This window comes from Salminus brasiliensis, chromosome 9 (assembly GCF_030463535.1).
Source record: "Salminus brasiliensis chromosome 9, fSalBra1.hap2, whole genome shotgun sequence".
NCBI lineage: Eukaryota > Metazoa > Chordata > Actinopteri > Characiformes > Bryconidae > Salminus > Salminus brasiliensis.
In genome coordinates, this window is record NC_132886.1 from 26571963 (window position 1) to 26595449 (window position 23487).

General features: G+C 41.7%; 1 protein-coding gene across 2 annotated transcripts; it reads left to right on the top strand.

Annotated features, from left to right (window-relative positions):
* The first annotated feature begins 375 nt into the window (after nt 1-375).
* On the top strand, nt 376-19211 carry nfx1 (nuclear transcription factor, X-box binding 1). Of its 2 annotated transcripts, XR_011980143.1 has the most exons (25): nt 376-550; nt 3745-4716; nt 5928-6089; nt 6257-6334; nt 6481-6586; nt 7318-7389; nt 7491-7630; nt 8273-8372; nt 8740-8957; nt 9216-9313; nt 9409-9439; nt 9545-9627; nt 9723-9831; nt 9990-10109; nt 10977-11056; nt 11200-11430; nt 11572-11645; nt 11831-11929; nt 12073-12114; nt 12246-12344; nt 12677-12743; nt 13094-13239; nt 13751-13855; nt 15007-15132; nt 16682-19211. XR_011980143.1 is itself a non-coding variant. In XM_072688057.1 (24 exons), exons 1-24 carry the CDS (start codon nt 529-531, stop codon nt 15077-15079), a joined length of 3327 nt encoding a protein of 1108 aa, XP_072544158.1. In that variant the 5' UTR covers nt 376-528; the 3' UTR covers nt 15080-15305. The 2 variants fall into 2 exon arrangements, 1 of the variants encoding a protein (XP_072544158.1); XM_072688057.1 differs by lacking the exon at nt 16682-19211 and having other exon boundaries at nt 15007-15305.
* The last annotated feature ends 4276 nt before the right edge of the window (nt 19212-23487 follow it).

Here is a 23487-nt window from a genome sequence, read left to right on the forward strand (position 1 = left end):
AGTTGGGGATGAGGTGTGGGGAAAGGCCCCTGGCCTCACTAAGGCTCTTGTCACTGCATGCAATCACATCCTCCCAGCAACGCTCCACAAATCTAGCAGAAAGCCTTCCTCCCTGGACAGTAGAGACAGTTAATCCAGCAAAAGCAGGATCTACTCTTTATATATACATATCCTTGAGTTCAGAAGACACACTGGATGAGCAGGTGTCCCGATACTTTTGTCCATCTAGTGTAGCATGTTCTATACGTTGGTTACTGTCTGGAGAAAGCCACAGCGCTCTCCGGGGTCCAGGCAGAAGTGAAAGCAGTCTGTTTGCAGATCTGAACTCAGTGGTCCAGTCCAGCTCTTCAGCTCTTCAGCAGACTGGGACGGAGCGCCACCCTCGTTCACTTCTCTTACTGGAGCGGATCAGCGCTAGCACTGTTAGCTAGCTAGCTAGCTGCCCTCACTTATTCGCTCCTTTTCAGTTTCCAGACAAGGGGACGACCTCTAAAACACTCGGAGGGGTTTCCCTTCGGATGTAGCCGAATGGCTGAAGCCTCTGTGACAGGTAAATGTCCCAATTCAGCCTGGAACTTTCTCTACACGACGGGCTGAGCGTGGTTAGCTATAGCTAGCTAGCTTAGCTCGTGTGGGGTGACAGGCAGACGTAACGGAGGAGCTGTTAGCAGGCTAGCTAGCTAGCTAGAGACCAGTAACGTACTAGCTAGGCTGGCTACACTGGCTGAGTAGACAGAAACTTAACCATTTATGAATACATTTGATTTTATGTTGATTTTATGGACGAATGTAGACACGAAGGGGAAAGTGTCAGTGAAGGTGGCTGTGGTATAAATAAGCGTTAGACAAGTTGTGCTAATCGGTTAGCTGGTTAGTTATGCTAGCTAGCGAGACTAACTTAGCCAACAAACTTGTTTGCTAATCCTGAATAATTAGCTAGCTATGTAAGTTAGCTATCTACGTAGGTTTCTGTCTTTCTGATGGATTAGAAAATGATGTGATAAAGTCAGTGAATAGACTCTGTGTTACAGTGAAGCTGTTGTCATTTCTTGGCACTTCGGCGTTTAGGAACTAATGAGTCCAGACCTTAAAAGCCGAAGTTCAGAGAGTCCTCATTTACTAGTCCTGCTAGTGAAGTCTTTGGCTATTTGATGACTGTTTAAGCATTAGGCCTAGTTTATGAAACGTGACCATGTCTTTGTCAGGAATGAACAATATTCACAATATCGTATAATCACACATGCTAATATTCCCCTTACACCATGCTGCCATGCTGTAACTGAAAGCACTGGCGGCCCCTCAGAGTAACGGGCAGTTATTTACAGGGGCGTCGCAGTGAACGGTGTGAATCTCTTGATACTCAGAGCTGTGGATTGGCAAGAAGTTTGACTATACTATGAGATACTTAAGAAGTATGATGATACTATGAGATACTTAAGAAGTATGATGATACCATGAGATACTTAGGAAGTATGATGATACTATGAGATACTTAAGTATGACGATACTATGAGATACTTAGGAAATATGACGATACCATGAGATACTTAGGAAGTATGACGATACCATGAGATACTTAGGAAGTATGACGATACCATGATACTTAAGAAGTATGACGATACCATGAGATACTTAGGAAGTATGACGATACTATGAGATACTTAGGAAGGATGACGATACCATGAGATACTTAGGAAGTATGACTATACTATGAGATACTTAGGAAGTATGACTATACTATGAGATACTTAGGAAGTATGACTATACTATGAGATACTTAGGAAGTATGACTTTACTATGAGATACTTAGGAAGGATGACGATACTATGAGATACTTAGGAAGGATGACGATACTTCAAGGGGGTTATTAATATATAAATCAGATTTAGGATTTTTTTTCATGGTATAAAAATGTGTGTTTACATTGGAGAGGAAGAAGTTAATGGCTGAAGAGTACAGCACAACATCAACCACTGTCTGCCATGAATCTTCACATGTAAATTTTATAAACAAAAAATAAAATAAAAAAAAATTATATAGCACTGCGAAATGTATCATCACAATACTCAAATATGTCGTTATTTTCTTACACCACTAATAATTTCTCACATTGGTCATGATCCTCAATTGGCTCCAATGGACCTAGCCCACCGTTTCTATCGCCGCTTAAAAGAATGGCTTGATTTTACTATCGGTGTTCAAATCTCACGATCAGAATGTTCGGTATTAAAACCCAGCTTTCTGTTTTTGAGTTTGATGATTTCAATGTAATGTTAAAGTCATGCTAGTCTCATTAGGCTCAGAGCCTGCTCGCAGATTTGTTTGTTGTCTCCGTCCAAAAAAAAAGCAGTCCTGGCTCTACTACTGCAGAGAAACTGGTGTTAATGGAGGAGCTCTTTAGTCCAGTTTAGACAGACCTCGACTTTTGCCAATCTTTTCTTCATGGATACTTTCCCAAACATCTCTCAGCCTGCTCTACATGCAGACAAATCCCTGAGGTTTAAAATCCTCTACATTTAGTTTGCTGAACTGTTCATTTTTTTCTTCTGGTTTGGTACTGCCAATGAACCAACCTGTTTGTAGCTAACCCCTAGCACTAGCACTGCTCCTGACACTAGGAGGACAAGGACGTAACGCGTCTCTTCTGATACATGTGAAGCTGGACACCATGTCTTTTCCAAATGCTGCCCATTGCCGGATGGCCAACACACTCTGAGGAATGCATTAGCATAAGCTAACATACACCTGTGCCGGCCTGCATCGCTTTAAGAGTGACGAGGGCAGATAGCACCATCTAGCCACCTGGAGAGAGCACGGCCAATTGTGCTCTCTCTGACTCCGGTCACTGATGGCCAAGTGGCATGGCTCGGGATTCGAACTGACGACACCCAGACCATAGTGGTAGTGTTACTGATTTTTTTTTTTTTTCATTTTTTAAAAATGTATCTTGCTTATGTAGCTTTCCGATACATATGTGAAGCATTGGTGATGTGATTGGTGACAGTGTAAGTCCAGTATTTGTTAGCAGCATTATCCTGGCATCTTCCATTATAAACTAAAGAAGCACAGATCAAATACCACATGAATCCTTGTGTTCTAGGATTCGTTTGGGAAACCCAGCTCATAACATGTTTAAAAATTCATGCATTTTATGAATGCTTGTGAATGTTGTGACATACTAAAACTTGTCTTCGTTCATTTTCCGTAACCATTTTTCAACCTCTCTTTATCCCTTAGAATTTGTTACGGTGTGATTTAGGCAGAAATTTGCTAATAACCTCTGTTCTGATCAGCTGCTCTGTGACGTGCCTCGTTCAAAAAGCCGAATAACTTCAGAAAGGATGAGTGGAGCTAGAACATATGAAGTATATATGGAAATATATGGAAATGTGTTGGTTTCTGTAATGTCGCATGTGGACTGAGAAGTGAACGGTTCTAAATCTACAGCCAGTGAGTGAGAAAATGTTGGTGTACTGTGACAGTGGTCTTTTTACATGTTTCTGCCTTCAGCATTATCGACGTTGCAAAGGCCAGTATTATGTTAACGATTAACAAACTATATGGTGCAGGATGCCTGTGCTGCAAATGCACGAGCGGCCTGCAGACAGTGTGCTCGTTTTTGCCGGGCAGGAAGTTATCAGCTGAGCTGTTTCAGCCAGTGCTGAAGTTTGTTGCCATGCAGCTACAGGGCAGGACTGTGGATCAGCAACGGGCTGTATTATAACTGTTTCCTTTTTCTTCTAGACCCTGACGAATTGAACACATCGTCTGCGGCATCAGCACATGAGTTTGCAGCAGGAAAACCCAACCAGCCACACTCCAGAAGAGGCCGCCCGCGGCCAGACCGCAATCGCAGGTGGGGAGGTCACGATAGACCCCATCCGAGGTCAGGATACTCTAATCCAGCAGGACATGCCAGTGAGAACTCGCATGAATTGCGTGACGCCGCTGCTGCACCAGCTGACAACCCTTCCACCAGGCATGATGTAAGAGGAGGGAGGGGAAGAGGAGGGGGACGAGGAGGTGACAGCAGCCGCAATAATGCCCGCTGGACCCAGGGTCCAAGATGGTTAAGGGCTGGAATTGATGATGGCCACTCAGGGCGGGACCATGGGCAAAACTGGGGCCAAAGGCCCAATGTCCCATCTAATTATAGGCCTTCAGATGTGGAGAATCAACAAAGACCTCCTGGAGGGACCTTCATGGTAGAGGGCCAAGCTGATACAAGAGATACTTGGCCAAAAAGGTCCAGGAGAGGAAGGGGAGAGAGGGCACCGGGGCCGTTTCCCAGAAACACTGAGACAAATAGGGAGAATTGTGCTGAAGCTGGAGGTTCTGTAGCCAATGACGCATCTATTGAACATCTTGATATTGGGCAGGAGAAGAGGAATCAAAAAGGATGGAGAGAAGGAGGAGCCAGTGGAGGAGGAAGAGGGGGAGGGAGGCAGCCAAATCCCACAAAGAAAGGCCCTGTTCTCCACTCCAGTGACAACAGCAACTGGAGAGAGAGAGAGACAACCCACCTGGGAGGACAGGAGGGGAGACGGAGAGAAGAAGAGAACAGAGGAGGCAAAAATGAAGCTAGTCGGAGAGGCGGGAGTGGAAGAGATCAAGGGAAAAGACCCCGGATGCAAGAGCAAGTACAGAGACGAGCCGAGAAGAGGACTGGGCCAATTAAATGCATGGAGGTCCCCAAGAGTAAAGAGACCCAGACAGGTGAGCGCTTTCAGAAGATTGGTGCTGATTTAGGATTGGGCCATTACCTATAGGACCTTTCAAAAGTTAGGACACCTACTTCCCCATAGACCTGCCTCAATCCTGAACAGCACCTTCATTTGATCACAGTAACATGAGCTGACTCACAGATTTTCCTTTCGTGGAGGGCCCATGGAAAAATAATGATAAGCTCTGCTTTTATTACCATTGTAATAGCACCACTGTACTTATGTACCAATCTTACTGAAAAGTGCTGCTGTCCTCTCGGTGTGTAGTTCTCCACAGGTTTGGCTTTCTCAGGTCTTACTGGTTTTTAAAAATGAGCCAGGACTACTTCTAAAGCGCATTTTATTGTTTCTCCAGCTTTGACTCAGGCTAGCAGGGCTTTTGCTAGTGGGTTGGGTGTATGTTAAGTTTTGAGGGTGTAAATTGAACATATCAAGAGTGTTAAGTGGAGATGCACCGAGCAGTCTGACAATTTTCTGTGTGATCAGCCAGAACTGGTGAGCTCAGCGGCGAGAAGAAACAGTAAAGTCAGACAGGTTTATTTCGCTCACTGCATCTGCGTAAACATTAGCAACATGGGACAGTTGAGTGAGTAAATATATCCTATCTAGCCCTGCGTTCACCAGTTGATTGGTCATTTTAATAAAACAATAGATGATGAGAAAGCTTTGTGGGGTGGAAACTCTGGTAAGAGTCAACAGAAAGCCATTTAGCGCTACTAGTTAAACTTTAACATTAGATTGTTACATGCTTTGGATAATATTTATGAGCTTATAATAAGCTTGAAAAAAGTATTTTTCAAGTATTAAATCTTTGTGCTTAATCTACAATAGCTAAAAATGTTCACACACTGATATGTATTTAATAGTGTTAATGAAAAGTTGAACAAGTTGTTGTCATTTATGATTCCTAGAAAGAAAGAACATTGGATTTGGCCACAAAGTCAGTGCAGTCGGTGCATCTCTAGTTTTGGGGTTTTAGAATTGGCTTGTTTTACAGCTGTCTCAGTCTTTGTAAATATATATATATATATATATATATATATATATATATATATATATATATACGATATATAATTTATTATATATGTATATAAGATGAACCCCTACAGTAACCTTGTAATGACCCTCATTAGGAAAGCCTATGTTAGAATCAGTTACAGCATACTGGTCTGCTAAAGTGTGTGTTTTGTGTTCTGTGTTCAGGCTGTCTGATTGAGCAGTTGTCAGAAGAAAAGTATGAGTGCATGGTCTGTTGCGACATCATTCGGGTCATGGCACCGGTTTGGAGCTGTCAGAGCTGTTTCCACGTCTTCCACCTGAACTGCATCAAGAAATGGGCTCGCTCCCCTGCCTCTCAGGCTGATGGTACAGTATTCCTACAGACCCCAGTTCATCTGTAATATCCCACAACTTCCCTCTAAGTGTGATTATCTGTGCTCAAATCTTCTCCATGCTTACTCAGCTGTTGTGGTAGTTTGTTTGCTAAAATTAAGTTAAGTGTTTGTCTGTTTATCACAGTGTTTGTTTTACAGATAGTGGTGAGGGCTGGCGGTGTCCTGCCTGCCAAAACGTGGCATCCAAGGTCCCAACCTCTTACTCTTGCTTCTGTGGTAAGAACCTGCTTCTTTAATAGCTATTGAGCTTTTACATTATGGGCTACTTGGCTGCAGTTTAAGTTTTTGTCTGTGTTCTTTAGTTTTTTCAAACTGTGGTCACTTTTTTAGTTTGTTTGTTTGTTTGTTTAATAAACCTGCAGGGAAAGTAACCAATCCAGAGTATTACCACAGTGAGATTCCACACAGCTGTGGTGATATGTGTGGGAAGAAGAGGACTGGAGGAAACTGCAATCATCCCTGCAACATGTAAAACTACACAGGCACAACCACATCTTAACTGTTCATGGACCATTAAAAGGTTTATCCACCTGCAGGTCTTTTTTGATTGGGTTTTAAAGCAGTGTTGAGTGCTATTTTTAGCTTACAATATCAGCCTAAAGATCATGTGGTTGTTCCATTGACAATAATAGGCAGAATATCGTCTCGATTGTTTCTGCTCTTTGCTCGTAACTTTGGTGAAGCAGGCAGGACATTACTTACTAGAACTACTCTAACACCTCAGTCCACATGGTTTCTTTACTTTGAGTGGCGGTTCTGTATATTTCAGAAGTCCAAAAATGAATGTGTAAAACGTGTCCTTCTTGAGGGGTGGCTCCCGAATGCAAACTACACTTGCTGACTGTAGAGGGGAGAGAGATTTTGGTCAAATTGCTATTTGCAAGAGTGCAGTATTCACATTGTCAGAGTTTTTTTATTAGACTACCTAAAGACTACACTACAGTATTGTCTGCCTTTACGTGGCATAGACCTGTCAGAAACAACTGAACCCTATGCTGTGCACATAACATAACCACATCTAACTGCAAGTGTGGCACGTTTTGCTCAGTGGGTGAGGCCGTGCTGGTCGTCTTGGTCAGAAACATGCCTCAATTTAAAGAAAATAATTAAATTCACATTCACAATGTTAGTCAGATCAATCCCAATTGACAGAATTCTGCTGAAGAAAGCTCACATTTTTCTTTTCTTCCTCCTCACAGCTTATGCCATCCAGGGCCCTGTCCTCAGTGTCCAGCATTTGTCACCAAATCATGCATTTGTGGAAGAACAAGGTACTAAGCATTGCCGTCTCAAATGCTCTAATAAGAAACCAAGTCATCAAAACAAAAATGTTTTTTCTCTTGACTGCACGTCTGTGTGTGTTTGTGTGTAGTAAGCAGGTGCGCTGCAGTCAGACTGACTTCCTGCGCTGTGAACAAGTGTGTGGTGCTTTGCTGAACTGTGCAGAACACCGCTGCACCCAGATTTGCCACCAAGGCATATGCCAACCCTGCCAGCTCCTCGTCCAGCAAGGTAAGCATGCCTCATAAGGTTACAATGAGTTAAAATTAGGTCAAGTCATCTTTTATACAGCAAGGTTATTACTCTAGATAGATATATAGAGTACCAGTCAAAAGTATGGACACAGATGGTTGAATAAGTACTGGCCATCATCTTTAAATCATTTGATCTAAATGCTATATTTTTTCAAATAAGAGAGAGCATATTTTCAGATAACAGGCCGCTAGAGACACAGGGGTATCCACTGTAGTTAGGATGCCATGGCTAGGGGGTGAGTTGGTCATATAGGCTATAGGCTATTCGAAATGTTTATTGGTCTTGCTAAATGACAAATGTTTATGTATTAATATACATTTAACATACTGTAGTTGCGTGGTTTGAGAGGTATTTCCACCCTCACACACTCACATTGCAATGGTCCTACAACTAACCTATTTGAAACCCCCCACCTACAACATCTCAACCACAGTGGATACGTGTGTCTATGCATTCGGATGTTTTAAGATGATGATCAGCACACATTCAACCAGGTGTGTCCAAACATTTGACTGGTACCATACATATCATTTGACATTGCTAATGTACATCTCGAGTTGTCTGCTACTCCAGCTTACATACTGCCACTCTTTATCGCTTTGTCTCTGTGTTCTACAGTGTGTTACTGTGGCGTGGTGCACAGGGAGGTGCCATGTGGGACTAACCGGGACAGCTTTGATGGCATTGGACATTTCTCTTGCAACAAACCCTGTGGAAAGTAAGTGCAATCTTCATAGAAAACCAGTGCCAGTACAATGGGACACTCTGGAGCAGCTGCACATGAGCCTAAGGTGATGTAGGGCAATGTAGCTCCAACCAGTGTCTTTAACAGGAGTTGGAGTGGTGTTTGTTTCAGAACTAATCATTCAACATCACTGAAAGTTTTGTGGCTGGATTTAATCATAAATCAGGAGTGTCTGGTTTCAGGCCTGGAGGAATTAGTACACTTCTCTTCTCAAGCATTATCGATTAAAGTCAGATGCTGCCAGATTTAGTAGATGTGCACAAGCAGAAAAGTCACCAAACCCCTGCCACTAAGCAAATTGGCTCTAATATGGCATTTTCCATGTATGTGAAATCTCTAGGATGCTGGAGTGCAAGATCCACCGTTGTCAGCAAACGTGTCACACTGGCCAGTGCCAGCCATGCCCTCGCTCGCCCAAGCTAGTTCGCAGCTGCCCCTGTGGACAGACAGCCCTGGCTAAGCTGTTGGAACTTGGCTATCCAGAGAGACGGAGTTGCACTGACCCCATTCCCTCCTGTGGCAAAATATGCAGCATGCCACTGCCTTGCGGCGATGCTGGTAAGTGTGTATGTGTATATGTGAATGTGGAGGTATCTTGGGATTGACATCAGCACTGGGCTTTTGGACTTTTCCATTGTACTGTGTGTTGGTCAGTCCAATGAGTGCTGTAAATACAATAAAAGTTTACTGTATTAACAGAATAAAAATAACATCTAAATGACCAACATGGGTAAGATTATGTCTATTAGAGGTTTTGAATGTCGGTCTCAATTTGTGATTCACTTCCGACCCTCCCACCCTTCTTCTCTTCCTCAGATACAGTTCATCTGTGTGATAAGCTTTGCCATGAGGGCAGCTGTGGCCCATGCTCTCTCACCTCCACTATTAAATGCAGATGTGGCAGCAAGACCAAGGTTGGTTACTTAGTCAGTCATTTAGTACATGACTACATGTGTGGTAAATATCTGCTTCGGGTACCATAATAATTATACACTCCCCTCTTTCTCAGGCGGTTCCATGTACTACAATTCAGAATGAAGGTAATCAGTGCTTTTACCTGGTCTATTATCTGAGGTAATTTAACATAAATCATGATACATTATATTGTTATTCAAGCATGAATGTTTTTTTTTTTTCCACTGTAGAAGAGTTGATGTTTACCTGTGAAAAACGCTGCAGTAAGAAGCGTTCCTGTGGCCGGCACAAGTGTGGAGAGATGTGCTGTGTGGTAAGAAGGCCATTTTTTGCAATTAATACTAGATGTAACAAGAACTTCAGCAGATTGAATGGAACGCTTACCTGTCTCTTTCTCTCATGAATCAGGATATTGAGCATAAATGCACAGCGATTTGTGGATACAAACTCAACTGTGGTCTACATCGGTGCCAGGAGCTTTGTCACCGTGGAAATTGTCAGCCCTGCTGGCAAACTAGTGAGTATTCAATCCTTATAACCGCATCCAGCACCCTAGAGCTTCTTTTTCTTCTTCCTTTCTGCTGTCCCCTTAGTCCTTTTGTGTTTATGTAGATGCACTGATGCTAATTTGTGGAAAACAGTGATTTCTTTCTGCATGATTTATTTAATCCATAGGTTTTGATGAGTTGGCCTGCTACTGTGGCGAGACAGTGATGTTTCCACCTATTCCATGTGGCACCAAACCACCTGAGTGCAAAAAGCCCTGCACTCGCCAGCATGACTGCGATCACCCAGGTACACAGACCAGAGACTATCAATCAGGTCATCAGCAGGTTTAGCAAAGATGTCTTGCATAGGGATGCACTGATTCTGGAAATAATGTGGTATATTATTCTTTATTTATTTATGCACATACGGTGCAAAAGTCTCAGACCACCATTCATTTATTTTATTTCTCAGGCAAAATGGCTGTAATAAAGCTTTAAATTTTTCACCATCAGGAAGGAAAAATAAGACCAAAGAAAACACATCGCTACTGTCCATTGAAAAACCTGGATCTCCATTTTTGTCCGTTTTAGTTTTCTCCATTGTTTGAACCCTGTAGCTGCTCTGAACACTGTGTACATAATTGTGGATGAATAGAACAACAGAAATGCTCTAAATTACTTGGAAAAAACATTTTACATTGACTTCTGTTTTCCAAGTTCCAATGTTCCAAGTTAAGAACATTTTCTGCCTTCTCATGTAAAGTCACTATTTTGGAGATGTTTTTCATTGGACAGCCCCGACAATACTACAATAACACTGAAATTTCTTATATTTAAGAACTTAAATATAATAAATTCGATAATGAATTTCTTTAGTTCGTCCACCCTTTACAACAATGTTTTTTTTTTTGGCAGAAATCTGCAAAGAGAACTTTCCACACAAAATTCAGTCTTTCATTCATTTATTTATGTATATGAATGTAATCAATTAAATAATAGAACATAGGTAAAACCCAAGAAAGCACTATAAGATTACTGCTTCTATTATAGCTACACTACTGTATACAGTGGAAATGCTCAGGATGGTGCTAGGTTGACAATCATTTTGTTTCTGTAGACAATTATTCATGCTCGCACATTGTGATTGTATGCATTTGGTGAACTTCTCCTGCAGTTTTCCACTCCTGCCACAGTGAGGAGCAGTGTCCTCCCTGTACATACCTCACCAAGAAGTGGTGCATGGGCAACCACGAGGTAACAGAACACCATTGAATATTTTTGAAAGATTAGTGGACGCAGAGCTTTGTATTGATTTATTTTATTAAGCAATAAAAGCCAATTGTACACTTGTACTTAATAGTTTTAAAAACGTCTTACTCTGCATTCACTTCCTACAGCAAAGAAGCAATATCCCATGCCACATCCAGCATATTTCATGTGGTTTGGTGTGTAATAAGCCGTTGCCAGGTTGCTCCCATCACTGTAAGAAGATCTGCCATCGTGGGGAGTGTGGTGCAGATGGCGAGTGTAAACAGCCTTGTCTTCACCCCAGGCCTGAATGTGGGCATCCCTGTAATGCCCCATGCCACCCTGGCACCCCCTGCCCACGCACCAGCTGCCCTGCCAAGGTACCTGCTTTGTCTCAACAGATGCTTCTGCCTGTGAAAACCCTTTGTTCGTGCTTAAAGCTGCCACTGTGGCAAACCTTTGCTGCGTTTATGGCAACAGATGTAGAACACATAAGCAGTAAATGTTTGTTTGATCATCAGGTGTCCATGCAGTGTGAATGTGGCCGCAGGAAAGAGACCATGCCCTGCACAGAGGCAGCCAATTCTCAGCAGAGGTCAGTTGTCCAATTAACCCATACTGACTCCCGCCTTAAATATAGGGATAGATTCAATCAGAGCAGAAACAGAAATCTCAGTGCTGATAAGGGCGTAGTTATGGTGTGACCACTGCAGCTGAGCTGAAATGGAAGTCCTTGATGGTGGAAGAAACATTAATCGAATGTTTGTGTTTGGCAAACAGATATGCTGCCATCGCTGTGGCAAGTAAGCTGTCAGATATGCAGCTGGGAGAGTCTGTTGATATCGGTCTGATTACTAAGAAGGAGCAGAAGCAGGCCAGGTAACATCTGAGAAGTTTGAGTTTTGGTTTTTGCATTGTTGCTTGTTTGTCTGTGGACAGCAGGGGGCGACAGGCAGTCAAAATTATTACTGCACCTTACATATTAACGGCTCTTCAGTTCTTTTGACCTTTGTCTTTTATAGGTTGGAATGTGATCAAGAATGTGCAGCTCTAGAGAGAAATCGGTGAGCTTGTTTCCAGTTTCTGTGTCTAAGCTTTCAGTCCATTCTGGTACTCTAGGCAAAGTATTCCTCATTTTGGAGAACTTGAGTGTCTGAAACGGCTCAGATTCATGGTTTCTGGTGTTCTCTTACAGGCGTCTGGCTGAAGCACTGCAGATTGATCAGTCAGTTGATCCTTTCAATGCCAAAGCCTCCACATGCAAATACAGTGACTCTCTCAAAGATGATGCAAGGTTTGTTCAGCCTTCAGTTCTAACTATGCGATCCAGTTGATCCTGGATGCAGGCATATATTAATTGATCAGGGGGATAGCTTGATTCAACCTGATTCAGTTCTGATCCTTTAGTTTTTACCACTGTGTTCTAGCACAATTAGCAGACATTATTCACATTTACTTTAGTATTAGTAGCAGATTTTGGCCAAATTGTCTAACTGGCTCAGTATTAGATGATACTCAGTATAAAGATACTTAATTCAGACATTGAGTACTGCAGACCCAGTTACTTTCTTTAAAAATCTAAATCCTAAATTCTTTCTTTTTCTTTTTCTTTTTTTTTTCATACAGAAAAGAATTTCGATTTGTCAGTGAGGTGGAGGAGGAGATCAAGAATCTAGTTGAACTTGCAAACAAGGTAAAAAGGCTCTTTTTTTAAAGTCCCTTTACATGCAAAAATAAACATGTCCGTTTTAAACATTGTTAATAAGGTTATTAAAAGGTTAATAATGTCCACTTGCGCGTCCTTTTTGTTGGCATGGATGTTAAGCAATGCAGCCACTACAGGGCAGTTGATATATATATACACACACAAATATAAGCGAAATTAATGAGGAGTACAGACAGAAGGCTCCATCCATATCCATATTTAACATTGATCATAAATGAGCCTTAAACATGTTTACCACTTATGCCTTTCAGAACATGTCCTGAAGCTTCTCACATTGCAGCGTTTCTCACAGCTGTGTGTTTGTGCATATTCTCCAGGGCAAGCAGCAGAGGAGGCATCACAGTTTTCCACCTATGAAGCGAGAGCAGCGAAGAATCGTCCATGAACTGGCAGAAGTTTATGGCGTGGAGAGCGTCAGCTATGACAGTGAACCCAAACGCAACGTGGTCATCACAGCCATCAGGTCAGTGCTGAACTTTCTTTCTTTTCTTTTTTTTTGGGGATGGTCCAAATGTCTCCAACATCACCTGTCTACCTGTCCAACATCTCCACTTCAACAGTCTCAATAATGCAGCACAGTAAACTGCTGCTGAAATTAGTTTTGATTAGTTGCCCAACAAAAAAAAAATGTCCTCATAAGGTATGAAATGAGGTCGTGAGCTTGTGATGATGGTATTTAGGTCATCTCTCTAGGCTAGGCAGAGGTGGACAGCTGTTGGGTGCAACAGTATGGCCTAATGTGGCAGAATGCAGACTATTTTTTTTGTGCCCTCCTTTCTGAATAACGACACAAAATAATTACTTTGCAAGTGTCAGACAGCTTGTGGTAGACATTGTTTAATGTGATGTGAGTCTAAAGGTCGACATGCATGGCATCACTATGACTCCAGCGCCTTTATCTGCTACATGTGATACTGGACTTTGATACTATGGGAAGAGTTCAGACCTGACCGTTTGTTGTGGTATATGTACAGGGGGCGGTCTGTGTGCCCGAACACCACTCTGACTGCCTTGATTGAGAGAGAGACTGCAGCCAGGGCCCCTCCACCCATTGCCCATATCAAACAGTACAACAGCAAGTAAGTCACTGGCTCAGATTTGTGTTGATGAGCTCTATGGTAGAATCACTACATGACTCTTGGTTGTTAAAAGTGGATGTTGTCACTGTGGCAACAAAGCCTCTCTTTGGATGTTAATGCAAATTTGCCAAAGCAAAATGCCTCTTTAGAGCCAACAAATATATACCAAAAAAGCTGGGGCTCTCTGGTAGGGAGCAATTTAGTGAACGAAGAAAGAGAACAAAAAGGCACCCAGTGTCCAAAAAGAAATAAAATGCATTATTTACTCCATACAAAATCCAAAAATAAAGTGACCCACATTGCAGTGGGCTTTTTAGTCTGCAGCCTACACTGAACAGCACCACAGCCTACACCGGTGTGGAAATCTGTTTTATTCCAGTTTCAAACCATTTCTATTCAAATATCATTAAAATATGGAACCAGAAGGTTTTGATACAGCAGTGAAGGTGGAAACACTTGACTGCTGAAATCCTTTAACCCATAAAAGCCCACAGTGATGTCTGTATATGTGTGTGTAACAGACCCTTATAGCACTTTGTCTTTCACTTTAACTCATAAAGTCCCTAAGTGACATACACTTCTAGACTCGTCTCAGGACAGTTGTGAATGTGTGTTCGTGATCTCAGAATGTTGGCGTGCTTCTGTAGTACTTGAGCTAATTTTACAATCCAACCCATTTAAATATTTAAACACAGTACAAAAAAAGTAAAAAAAAAAATAAAAATGGACTCGTAACTATCTGCCACTATTAATATCACCATTATTAGCTATCTGTTGTACCAGGTTTGGTAATTTTTAGCATTAATGTTTAAATAGTTCTGACCAGAGGAGGATGGGTCCCGCTTGTGAGTCTTGGTTCCTCCTACAAATAAATCTGACTTGACTTGACTTGATATATTACATAAAACCAGTTTTGACCCCATTTCTTGAACATAATGATGAAATACAACTTTTACGTCCTTGAGCTTGAAATTAACCTTAAAATAATTAGAGGTAGCCATGTGACCTTTATCACATTACAAAAATACAATAATGAGCTGCTCACTAAATTTAACAGATTTTATTATTTTGCACAATATTCAAAATGTATGGGTTAAGATCCAAAATGAATGTCTGGTGTTGAAATGTTTGTGTCGTTTTGTTTATTTCAGGGTTGACGGTAGCAATGCATGGCCGAAGCATGATAAAGAAGATCCCATCGATTATTTTGATGTTCAGGATTGATTAAAGATGCTGTACTAGTCACTGTAACCAGATTAAATAAAACAAGTCACATGGTGAGTTGGAAATCCGAACATCTTCGAAATGTTGTCTCTGTAAAGAAATATTTCACTGTGGGTAGTTGGCAAGCTGAAAAAATCAACGTTACTTTGATTTGTCTTGTTAAAACATACGCTTTCATGCCTTCAATACAGTTTTCAGTGGCCATTAAAGTGGTACTGTGCAAGAATTGGTATTTGTTGCTTGTGGGCTCTGACGTACAGTCAGAAAATGGAATTCACGCTTTGAGCCACCGCTAAAGGACGCACTTTATACATGCATTCTACAAGCTGAGAGATACAGAACCACCACTGAATGTTGAAGAATCATGTGGTCGAGTAATTTAAAGGATTTTACACAAATCTGACCCAGGTTACACAGAGTTCTATGATTCTCATGAGTGCAGTCCTGTTCACTTTCCCAAAGTTACCGAGCCCTGAATAACAATGATGGCAGTGCTACTTTCCCTATTACAGTCAGTGGAGCATCAACATGATGTTAAAGCTGCTATTTTGAGGTACAAATGTTACATAATGCTGCTTTAAGTACAAGTTACTTATTTTTCAGGATCTCTTTTCCAAAGAGATTAAACACAAGACTGTCCTCTTGGGCGATTGTAAGATACAGAGAAAGTGAGACTTCTAATAACCATGTAAGAGCTGGTAAACCACCAACAATACTCTAAACAGCATTGAAATATTCAACCTAGAGAGATGGACAGCAAGGAAAGAGTTGCTGTAGTCAAGTCTAGAGCTGACCAGGGACTCAACAATAGTACCTTTGGGAAGGGAACTTAGGAGCCTTCCTTTCCCCAGTTTGAGGAGGAATCTGCATGACATGAGCTAAGAGCAGTAATTGGTCATCCACATGATAACTGTTGGTCATCCATGAATCCATTTCTGATTCTGCTTTTTTTCCCCTCCCCATTTGCTGGTGCAAAATGAATCAGTGATGACCATCTTACTCTGTTTAATAGATTAACCTATTATAAATCTATACTGGCATGTGTCCAGCTGGCCAGGTAGATTATTTGTTTTGGAGTGAACGCTGTGGAGCTGATCGAGAAGCTCTTACTAAGAAACGCAACCCGACACAAATGAAGAACGGTTACAGAGCAAGCTGCTGGTGTTCTCAGAACAGACCTCAACATCATTTAATGTGTTTGGGAGAATTTGTCTGGCGAGAAGCTGAAAACCGTCTAATTTCACTGAACTGTCTGAAGGTGTGGGAAATTCTCCTTGCAGATTTCTGCAGAAATACTTAAAAAAAGAGTCTCATGGCAGAAATTGAAATGTCTTCTATGAGAAGCAAATGGTGTAGACAAGCTCTGAACATTCAGATATTGGATTTAGTAGGTTAGGAGATGTATTGGAAGGATTTTTAGTAGGTTGTCTGCTTTTTCTGAAGCAGAGAAATGATTATATTCTGCCTAATGCTAGTTTAGACTTGTAATGAACTAAGGAGGGCTCTCTGCATTATCTACTATATGGAGAAAAGTATTGGGACATTCATACTGCTCATTCATTGTTTCTTCTGAAATCAAGGGTATTTATCCTGCTTTTTTAGAGTAACTCTCTGCTGTCCAGGGAAGAAGGCTTTCTACTAGATTTTGAAGCATTGCTGTGAGGACTTGGTTGCATTCAGCAACAACAACAGTTGGGATATTGGATGATCTCCACCCCAACTCATCCCCAGCTCCCCAGCTCATCCCAAATGTATTGGATGGAGCACCATTCATCATTCCGGAGAACACAGTTCCACTGTTCCACAGCTCAATGCCAGTGGGCTTTATACCTCTCTAGCTTACGCCTGGCAATAGGTTCATGTTCAGGTCATCTGCTCTAGAGAGTCCTATTCTATTGGTAGTACTTTCTCTACTACTCGACTCGACAAGCTCTATGTATGTGTGTGAATTTAGCTGAATGCATCCATTAGAAGGGGTGTCTACAAACATACAGTGTATGCAGTATATTCATACACTACAGTGTAAGAAGTGTTAAAGGGGTTCAGGGGGCCTGAACCTTCACATGTTCCAGTGTTGGACACTGGGTGGCGCTTAAGTGACTCACTTCAGAGAATGATACGCCTGTAAGAAAAGGCGTGCTTCATTTACTTGTTTCAAAGCTGCACGTCAGTTCCACATTAACACACTTACCACCTGTTACTGTGTGTTGATTAACCAGATTTCATTAGTGTGGAGCTTTTGTACACATCTGAACCCGGTCAGTGTACACATCTGCATACTGCCATACTGAACAGCATGCCTTGCCTTAGTACACCACCAAAACATACTGTATTTCTGTTGGAAGCGGACACAGTTTATCCTACCTCTCTCCAACCCTCCTCCCCTCAGTGTCATTAGTAGTATTTGCACAGGTATTTTAGCTCATCTTTATATAGCTTACCTTAGCATCAGCAATGGCTCAACTTGGATGGTTTTCAGTATGATTTCTTAACATTTTCTCATTAAATTGGTGGAATTTTCATCCTTGTGTTGATTTTGGGAGGTGATGCCATGCTTGGTGTCATGAAAGCATTTTTCTAGTAGTGAGAACTGCCCTAGTTGGAGTTGCTGCTTCAGTCTTCTCTAAGCTAAAGCTGCCAAACTTGGTCAGATGTGTCAGATATTTGCCTTTAGTCTTCCGTTATTTTAAGGGTGGTTACCCCCCACTGCAATCTGCTCGAGGTTGTTTTTGCATGGTAGTTTTCCTTAAAAATCCCCAAATATATGGGAACCTTTTTCCAGTGTATATTTCCTGGCAAAGTATGTGCAAAGGACATGTAGATTCCACAGATTCCAAAACGCTAGCTCTGCAAGCTGATCACAGAAACTGGGGACCTGTAGCAATAACACACACTTTTAAGCCCATGGAATACAGTGTCAAAAGAGGGTCAACAGTCAGGACAGAGGAGGTGTTTCGGAGTTAGTTTTTTTGGCTGTGCGCTGCATATTTGAAGAGGGCTGACTTTTATTGCGTTGTATTGAAAGACCTGTGGTTTACCTAATATCAACATGCACAGCCCTGAGTTGAGGCCTTGACCTTATAGTCACTGTTTAATTTCAAAACCACAACTACAAATCTTTGGATGATGTACTTAATTTAGCACGTATCTCTCCTGTTCATGAGATACTCCAAGCATGCAGAGGTAAACTCTTGAGAACTGCTTTTAAAAGAAAGATTATATTAGGAAAGACTATTAAATCAGGTGAAGAACCTGCATGGAAAGGGTTCTTGAAAGTTTGCATAGTTCTATGTAGAACTATTGCCTTTAACAAGGTACCCTGGAAGAAACCTCTACTACAAACGACATGAGCTTTTAGGCTGGGCCAAGATTTTCCCTCACTGTTTAAAGAATAAGCAAGGTCTTCAGATATGTTCTACGTACTGTAGCCAGTGTTAAACCTCGGTCTGAGCTGGAATTGTTGTACTTGGGACTACACTGTACCTCAAATAGTTATATCCTGAGGTTTTCAGATCAGGCTTTTAGGCTCATATTCACAGAGATACATACAGAGATACATGCATACATGGAGCACTCAGATAACGTCGTATCTCAGACCTTAGGTGATGGCTTATTCAGTCATCGCTATGAAAAGGCCAGGTGATACATTTCAAACTTTTATAAATACTCTATAAAGACTTCTCAAACATCGGCCTAACAATCAGCAGCCATGGATGACTTTAAGCAGCCTCCAGTCACTCTGAAAATTTCAGTAACTGATGCTCACGAAGCAGGAGAAGGCTATTAGACTAGATGCGCTGTTCTACTACTTGTGCAGCGACACCTGCACTAATATGAAATTTGTGGAAGAGATATCAGAATCATGGATTCAGTGAAATACCAGCAAACCCTGGAAGCATCACATGTTCTGTAAATAAGCTGAAGATGAAGAGAGGAGGGCTTCTACTGCAAGATAATGATCATAAGTGCACGCCTCAAAAGCCACAATGGACTGAAGGTGAAGGTAAAGGTGACAAAGCCTTAATTTAGAGTTGGGTGGATCCAGTTTTCTTTTGAGAATTGATTATGAAAACTGTTAATACTAATTTCAGCAGGAAATTGGAATATATGTGTATATCTGCAGCTCTGCTCTCCATTCTGAATGTCTATTTTTTTTAAATAAATATATTTAAAATGTTTTATTTTCCTTTACAGTTTTCTATTCATTATTTGTGATTTTATAAAATTGTGAAATTGCACAGGTCTGTTATATTAGACTAATTTCATATATCTTTATGCCAGCCAGTGGATTAACTTGTAAAATAAAAAATAAATAGATCATAAAAGTTCTATTATTGTGATAAGATCAAGAATTACTTTTTAAAAATACACTGAATACACAACTGTAACTAAGTGGTCCATTACACAGACGTGACAGTGAAATACTGACAAATATAAGCCTCACAGCCACATTTACGTCATACTTTATTGCCTTATTGAATAATAGAATTATGATTATATTAATATATAATTATATATATATATTATTAAAATATACCAATTTTCTCCAAACACATCCATCTTTATTTATTTGTCATTTATGGTTGTGACACCAGTTTAAATGCAAAAGAACTGGGTGAAGACTGATCAGACTCTGGAGAGGTGGTCCACTCTTCTACTGTGCAGCAACACCTGCACAAATATGACCCTTACAGACGAGGGGGCAGAAGAAAGTGAGTTTTCAGCCTGATGCACTTTGGAAACAGGTCCTTTGTATAAAATCCATCTCATGTAAATATTTATTCATATATGTTTATTCACATTTCTAAAATAATTACTGATATATAAACAGTGTATTATCAGTTCTCATTATCTGAGAAAATGTGTGCACAAAATAAATTTGCTATTTATATTAATTAGCTCAATTTTAATTAATAAGCTGTGTTTTGACAAAATATATAATATTTTTTATTTAAGTAATATTAATATCGGTCTCTCGATTTACAAGCCTTGGTATCACTCGGTATCGGCCAGTCAGTGAAGTCAGACGGATCATCCAGCTCTGCTGTAATTTGCTGACGCTCCCTCCTCCCCCGGTGCTGGAGGTGGTTTGGCGCGCCTGCGCCGCAGCCTCTCCCCGCTCAGCCTGCACTCTGCCCGGCCTCAGCCTCAGCCTCCACTCCGCTCCGCTCTGCTCCGCTCCGCCAGCACCAGCCACCCGCTCCGAGAGAAGCAGCCCGCAGCCCACCCACAGCACCCAGCCTCAGCTCACCTCTCAGGGGCTGCAGCACCGGCTACATTACCGCCATGGAGAGAAAGGTAGGAGACTTAGCTAGCATCCCTGTAGCATCTCTGCTTTCTTCTCTACTTAAACTGTTCTGCGGTTTTCTGTGTTGTTGCCACAAGTGAAAGTCTGCCACACACACACACACACACACACACACACACACTCACACACTCGCCAGCCCAGCTCTCCGTAGTGTGTGTAGCCTAGCCGCGGAGCACTGGCGGTGGGAGAGAGAGGGAGAGAAATATGGAAAATATGAGGTGAACGGAGTGTTTGGTTGGTTTATGTTGAGGTTGAGCGGCACGCAGAGGCTGCGAGTGTGTGTGTGTGTGTGTGTGTGTGTGTGTGTGTGTGTAACGAGGCTACAGTAAGTCTGGCTCCACTGCAGTCAGGAGAGGCTTGTTCACCTTGGTTTCAGGCACTGAGCCACTTGAGGAGGGAGTAGTAGTGAGCTACCGGTCGCAGTGTAGTGGACAGACCGCTGGAGAGTGAGGAGTGTGAGGAGTGTGTGTCCCTTCCTTCAGCTCTGCCTCATCCTCTTCTCCCTCTTCCCTCATGTCAAGTGGATTTAACAGCCTCTCACTTCTCCCTCAGTGTAAACACACACACACACAGAGAGAGAGAGAGAGAGAGAGAGGTTATGAGGCTCCATGAGTGAGGGGGACAGGGGAACAGATTAGGATGAAGGGCAGGGTTGAAAGGAGGGCTTGCCAGACCTCTGGTAAGAGAGGGATGACCGTGCTGTTGATCAGTACAATGAGTCAGACGTCAGTAAACTAACCCAGCCAGCCCAACACTGTAACCACACTCTCCGGCCGGCCTGTAAATACACGCAGAATTACAGCAGTTTCCTGATATGATACCATTTTCAGTACCTTAAACGTAACCAGGGCCTTGTATTATATATATATACATACATACATATTAAAGGGTAATTTCACAGATGTGTCTAAATCTCTAAGAATTTGGGCGATAAAATGTAAACAAAGTCATTCCCAGTGGTTCGCTTACGAACAGCTCGGTTCCTGAGAAACTCACAGAGTCCCAATCCCTCACAGTGGGGGCGATAGGAACCAGAAGTCTGAAGAGATGACGTGGATGAAATGGTGACGAATAGATTGGTTGATCGCACTGATTGTTTTCTGACAGTATTTGAAAGTCATGTCATGCCAGAGAGATTTTAAGGTAAAATAGTCCCTCAAAGAAAATGTTTAGAAAACTAGCACTTTGATTTGCTGCTATTTTGCCATTTACGTGATCAGGTTACAGCCACAGAGACTAATGCTCCACCAACAATAATTAAGTTGTTTGTATTATGTAACATTCTGTTATATTGTTTGTCAGAGGACCCCGAGCCGCCCCCCCAAGACCCTGTCACAGGTAAATCCCTGCCCCTCAGCCTTATGTGCTTCCCTTCCTGCAGGAGGTTTGGGGGGTCAGACTATGAGGTGCCCTACTTGGGATATATTTAGTAACTGTTACACAATACAATCAGACGAATTCTTGTGGATGTAGGGTTGCCAAATCACATGGGTCAGGTTAACTTCTGGAGGTGCTGCCTTTGGCAAAACCCCTTGTTGTAGAAATTCTTATGGATGGTGATTGTACTGGTGTTTATTAAACCGTAGCTATTCCTACATTATGCTTTGGAACAAGCACTTCCTGAAGCAGCCAGTCAAAGACGAGTACTTAATTAAACATGCCAGGTCAATTTGAATGTTAGTTTTGAGTACCCAAATACTCGAACTGCCTTCCACCCCTTGACGGTACTCCCTGCTGATATTGGGGCTAGAAATGAGCCTGAAATAGGCTTTACATAACCTCGTTCAGCAGTACCCGGGCTGGCTGCCATTTGTGTCGTTTTAAATCATTTTCTGAATTTTTAACACAATAAGATTCTCGCTTTCACCCAAAAAACATATTTTACTTGGTCTCTGATTAAAGAAAGTAATGACTAACAGTTGCAGATTTAAACTGGACAAACTGAATGAGGCCACACACTCACTTGAGAAAGAAACACAGGGTATCCATCAACACTGAAAGCCTTGTAAATCTTTTAGGCAGCGATGGAAACATGGCAGCATACGGTAAGTGCCGATTCTACTTACTGATCTGTTGTTTTGCTTTATGTGCCGTTTGAGCATGAACTTCTTCAGCAGCAGATTTACACCAGTATAAAAAATATTCAACCAGTCAGTTCCATTTCATTCCATGAGTAGAGTGGTCACTAGATAATCTGTGGAAAGAGGTTCTGAACATTTCGCAGTACATAATATGGACTGGGAAAAGAGGGCTGGAACCAGTATTGGCACATTTAAAAATACTGTACTGAAAAGTTGAGTATGGTGATTCTCTTTAAGCAAGCCCTGGCCAAGATAACAGCATATAAACACAGAAACTACACCCAAAGTAATAGGTAGAGAATAGATACACTTACACATACATCTGAGTAAACATATGTATAAACATTTGTGACCGTTCATTTCATTCAAAGTCATTAAAAGAAATCGAACAAACTGCTATGATCTAAAATATTTCCATGTGAGAGGTGCACTGTTTATACAAAGACCTATTTGTTCATATGAATTCAGACAAATATGAAGGAAGCTGACCGATCATTTCTTTATACCCGTATATTTGACGTCACACTGAAAGTGTGGAACCCAACCAGTCATTTCAGTGATGAGTTGACTCGTGTTACAAATCTCAATGCAGAATAACAAACAGAATCCAGTGAGTGCATGTCTGTACAAGATAGGTCCCACAGTCTAAAATAGGTAAAAATGTAGTAAAAAAAAAGTGAGTAAAATTTCAAATAAACATCGTCATGTTGCCTAGCCCTACCCCAAAGCGTTACAGTTTACCAAAGGTCCTTCCCACTGTCAAGATGCATCATCAGAAGGGAGTTGTCCTAGTCTGGGTAGACTGGGTACCCCTTATACTGTGACTTGAGTTTGTGTAAAAGCCACGAAAGTGAGATCACCACCTTTCAACAGCCCATGGTCTGCAGACGGGCCGAAAGGGTTATTACAAACTACTACCAGGGAATAGCCCCTGTAGTTGCCAGAAGTCCCTGTAAAGAAAAAGCCTTTATGATGATGCTCTAGTACAATGTTAGCACTAAGCTAACAGCAATGCACAG

What these genes read in the sequence shown, in the direction of transcription:
- nfx1 (XM_072688057.1), top strand. Translation starts at nt 529, where the DNA reads ATGGCTGAAGCCTCTGTGACAG. An exon ending in GTGGAGAGATGTGCTGTGTG is followed by an intron (nt 9,628 to 9,722) that starts GTAAGAAGGCCA and finishes CTCATGAATCAG; the next exon opens with GATATTGAGCATAAATGCAC. An exon ending in GCAGCCAATTCTCAGCAGAG is followed by an intron (nt 11,646 to 11,830) that starts GTCAGTTGTCCA and finishes TTTGGCAAACAG; the next exon opens with ATATGCTGCCATCGCTGTGG.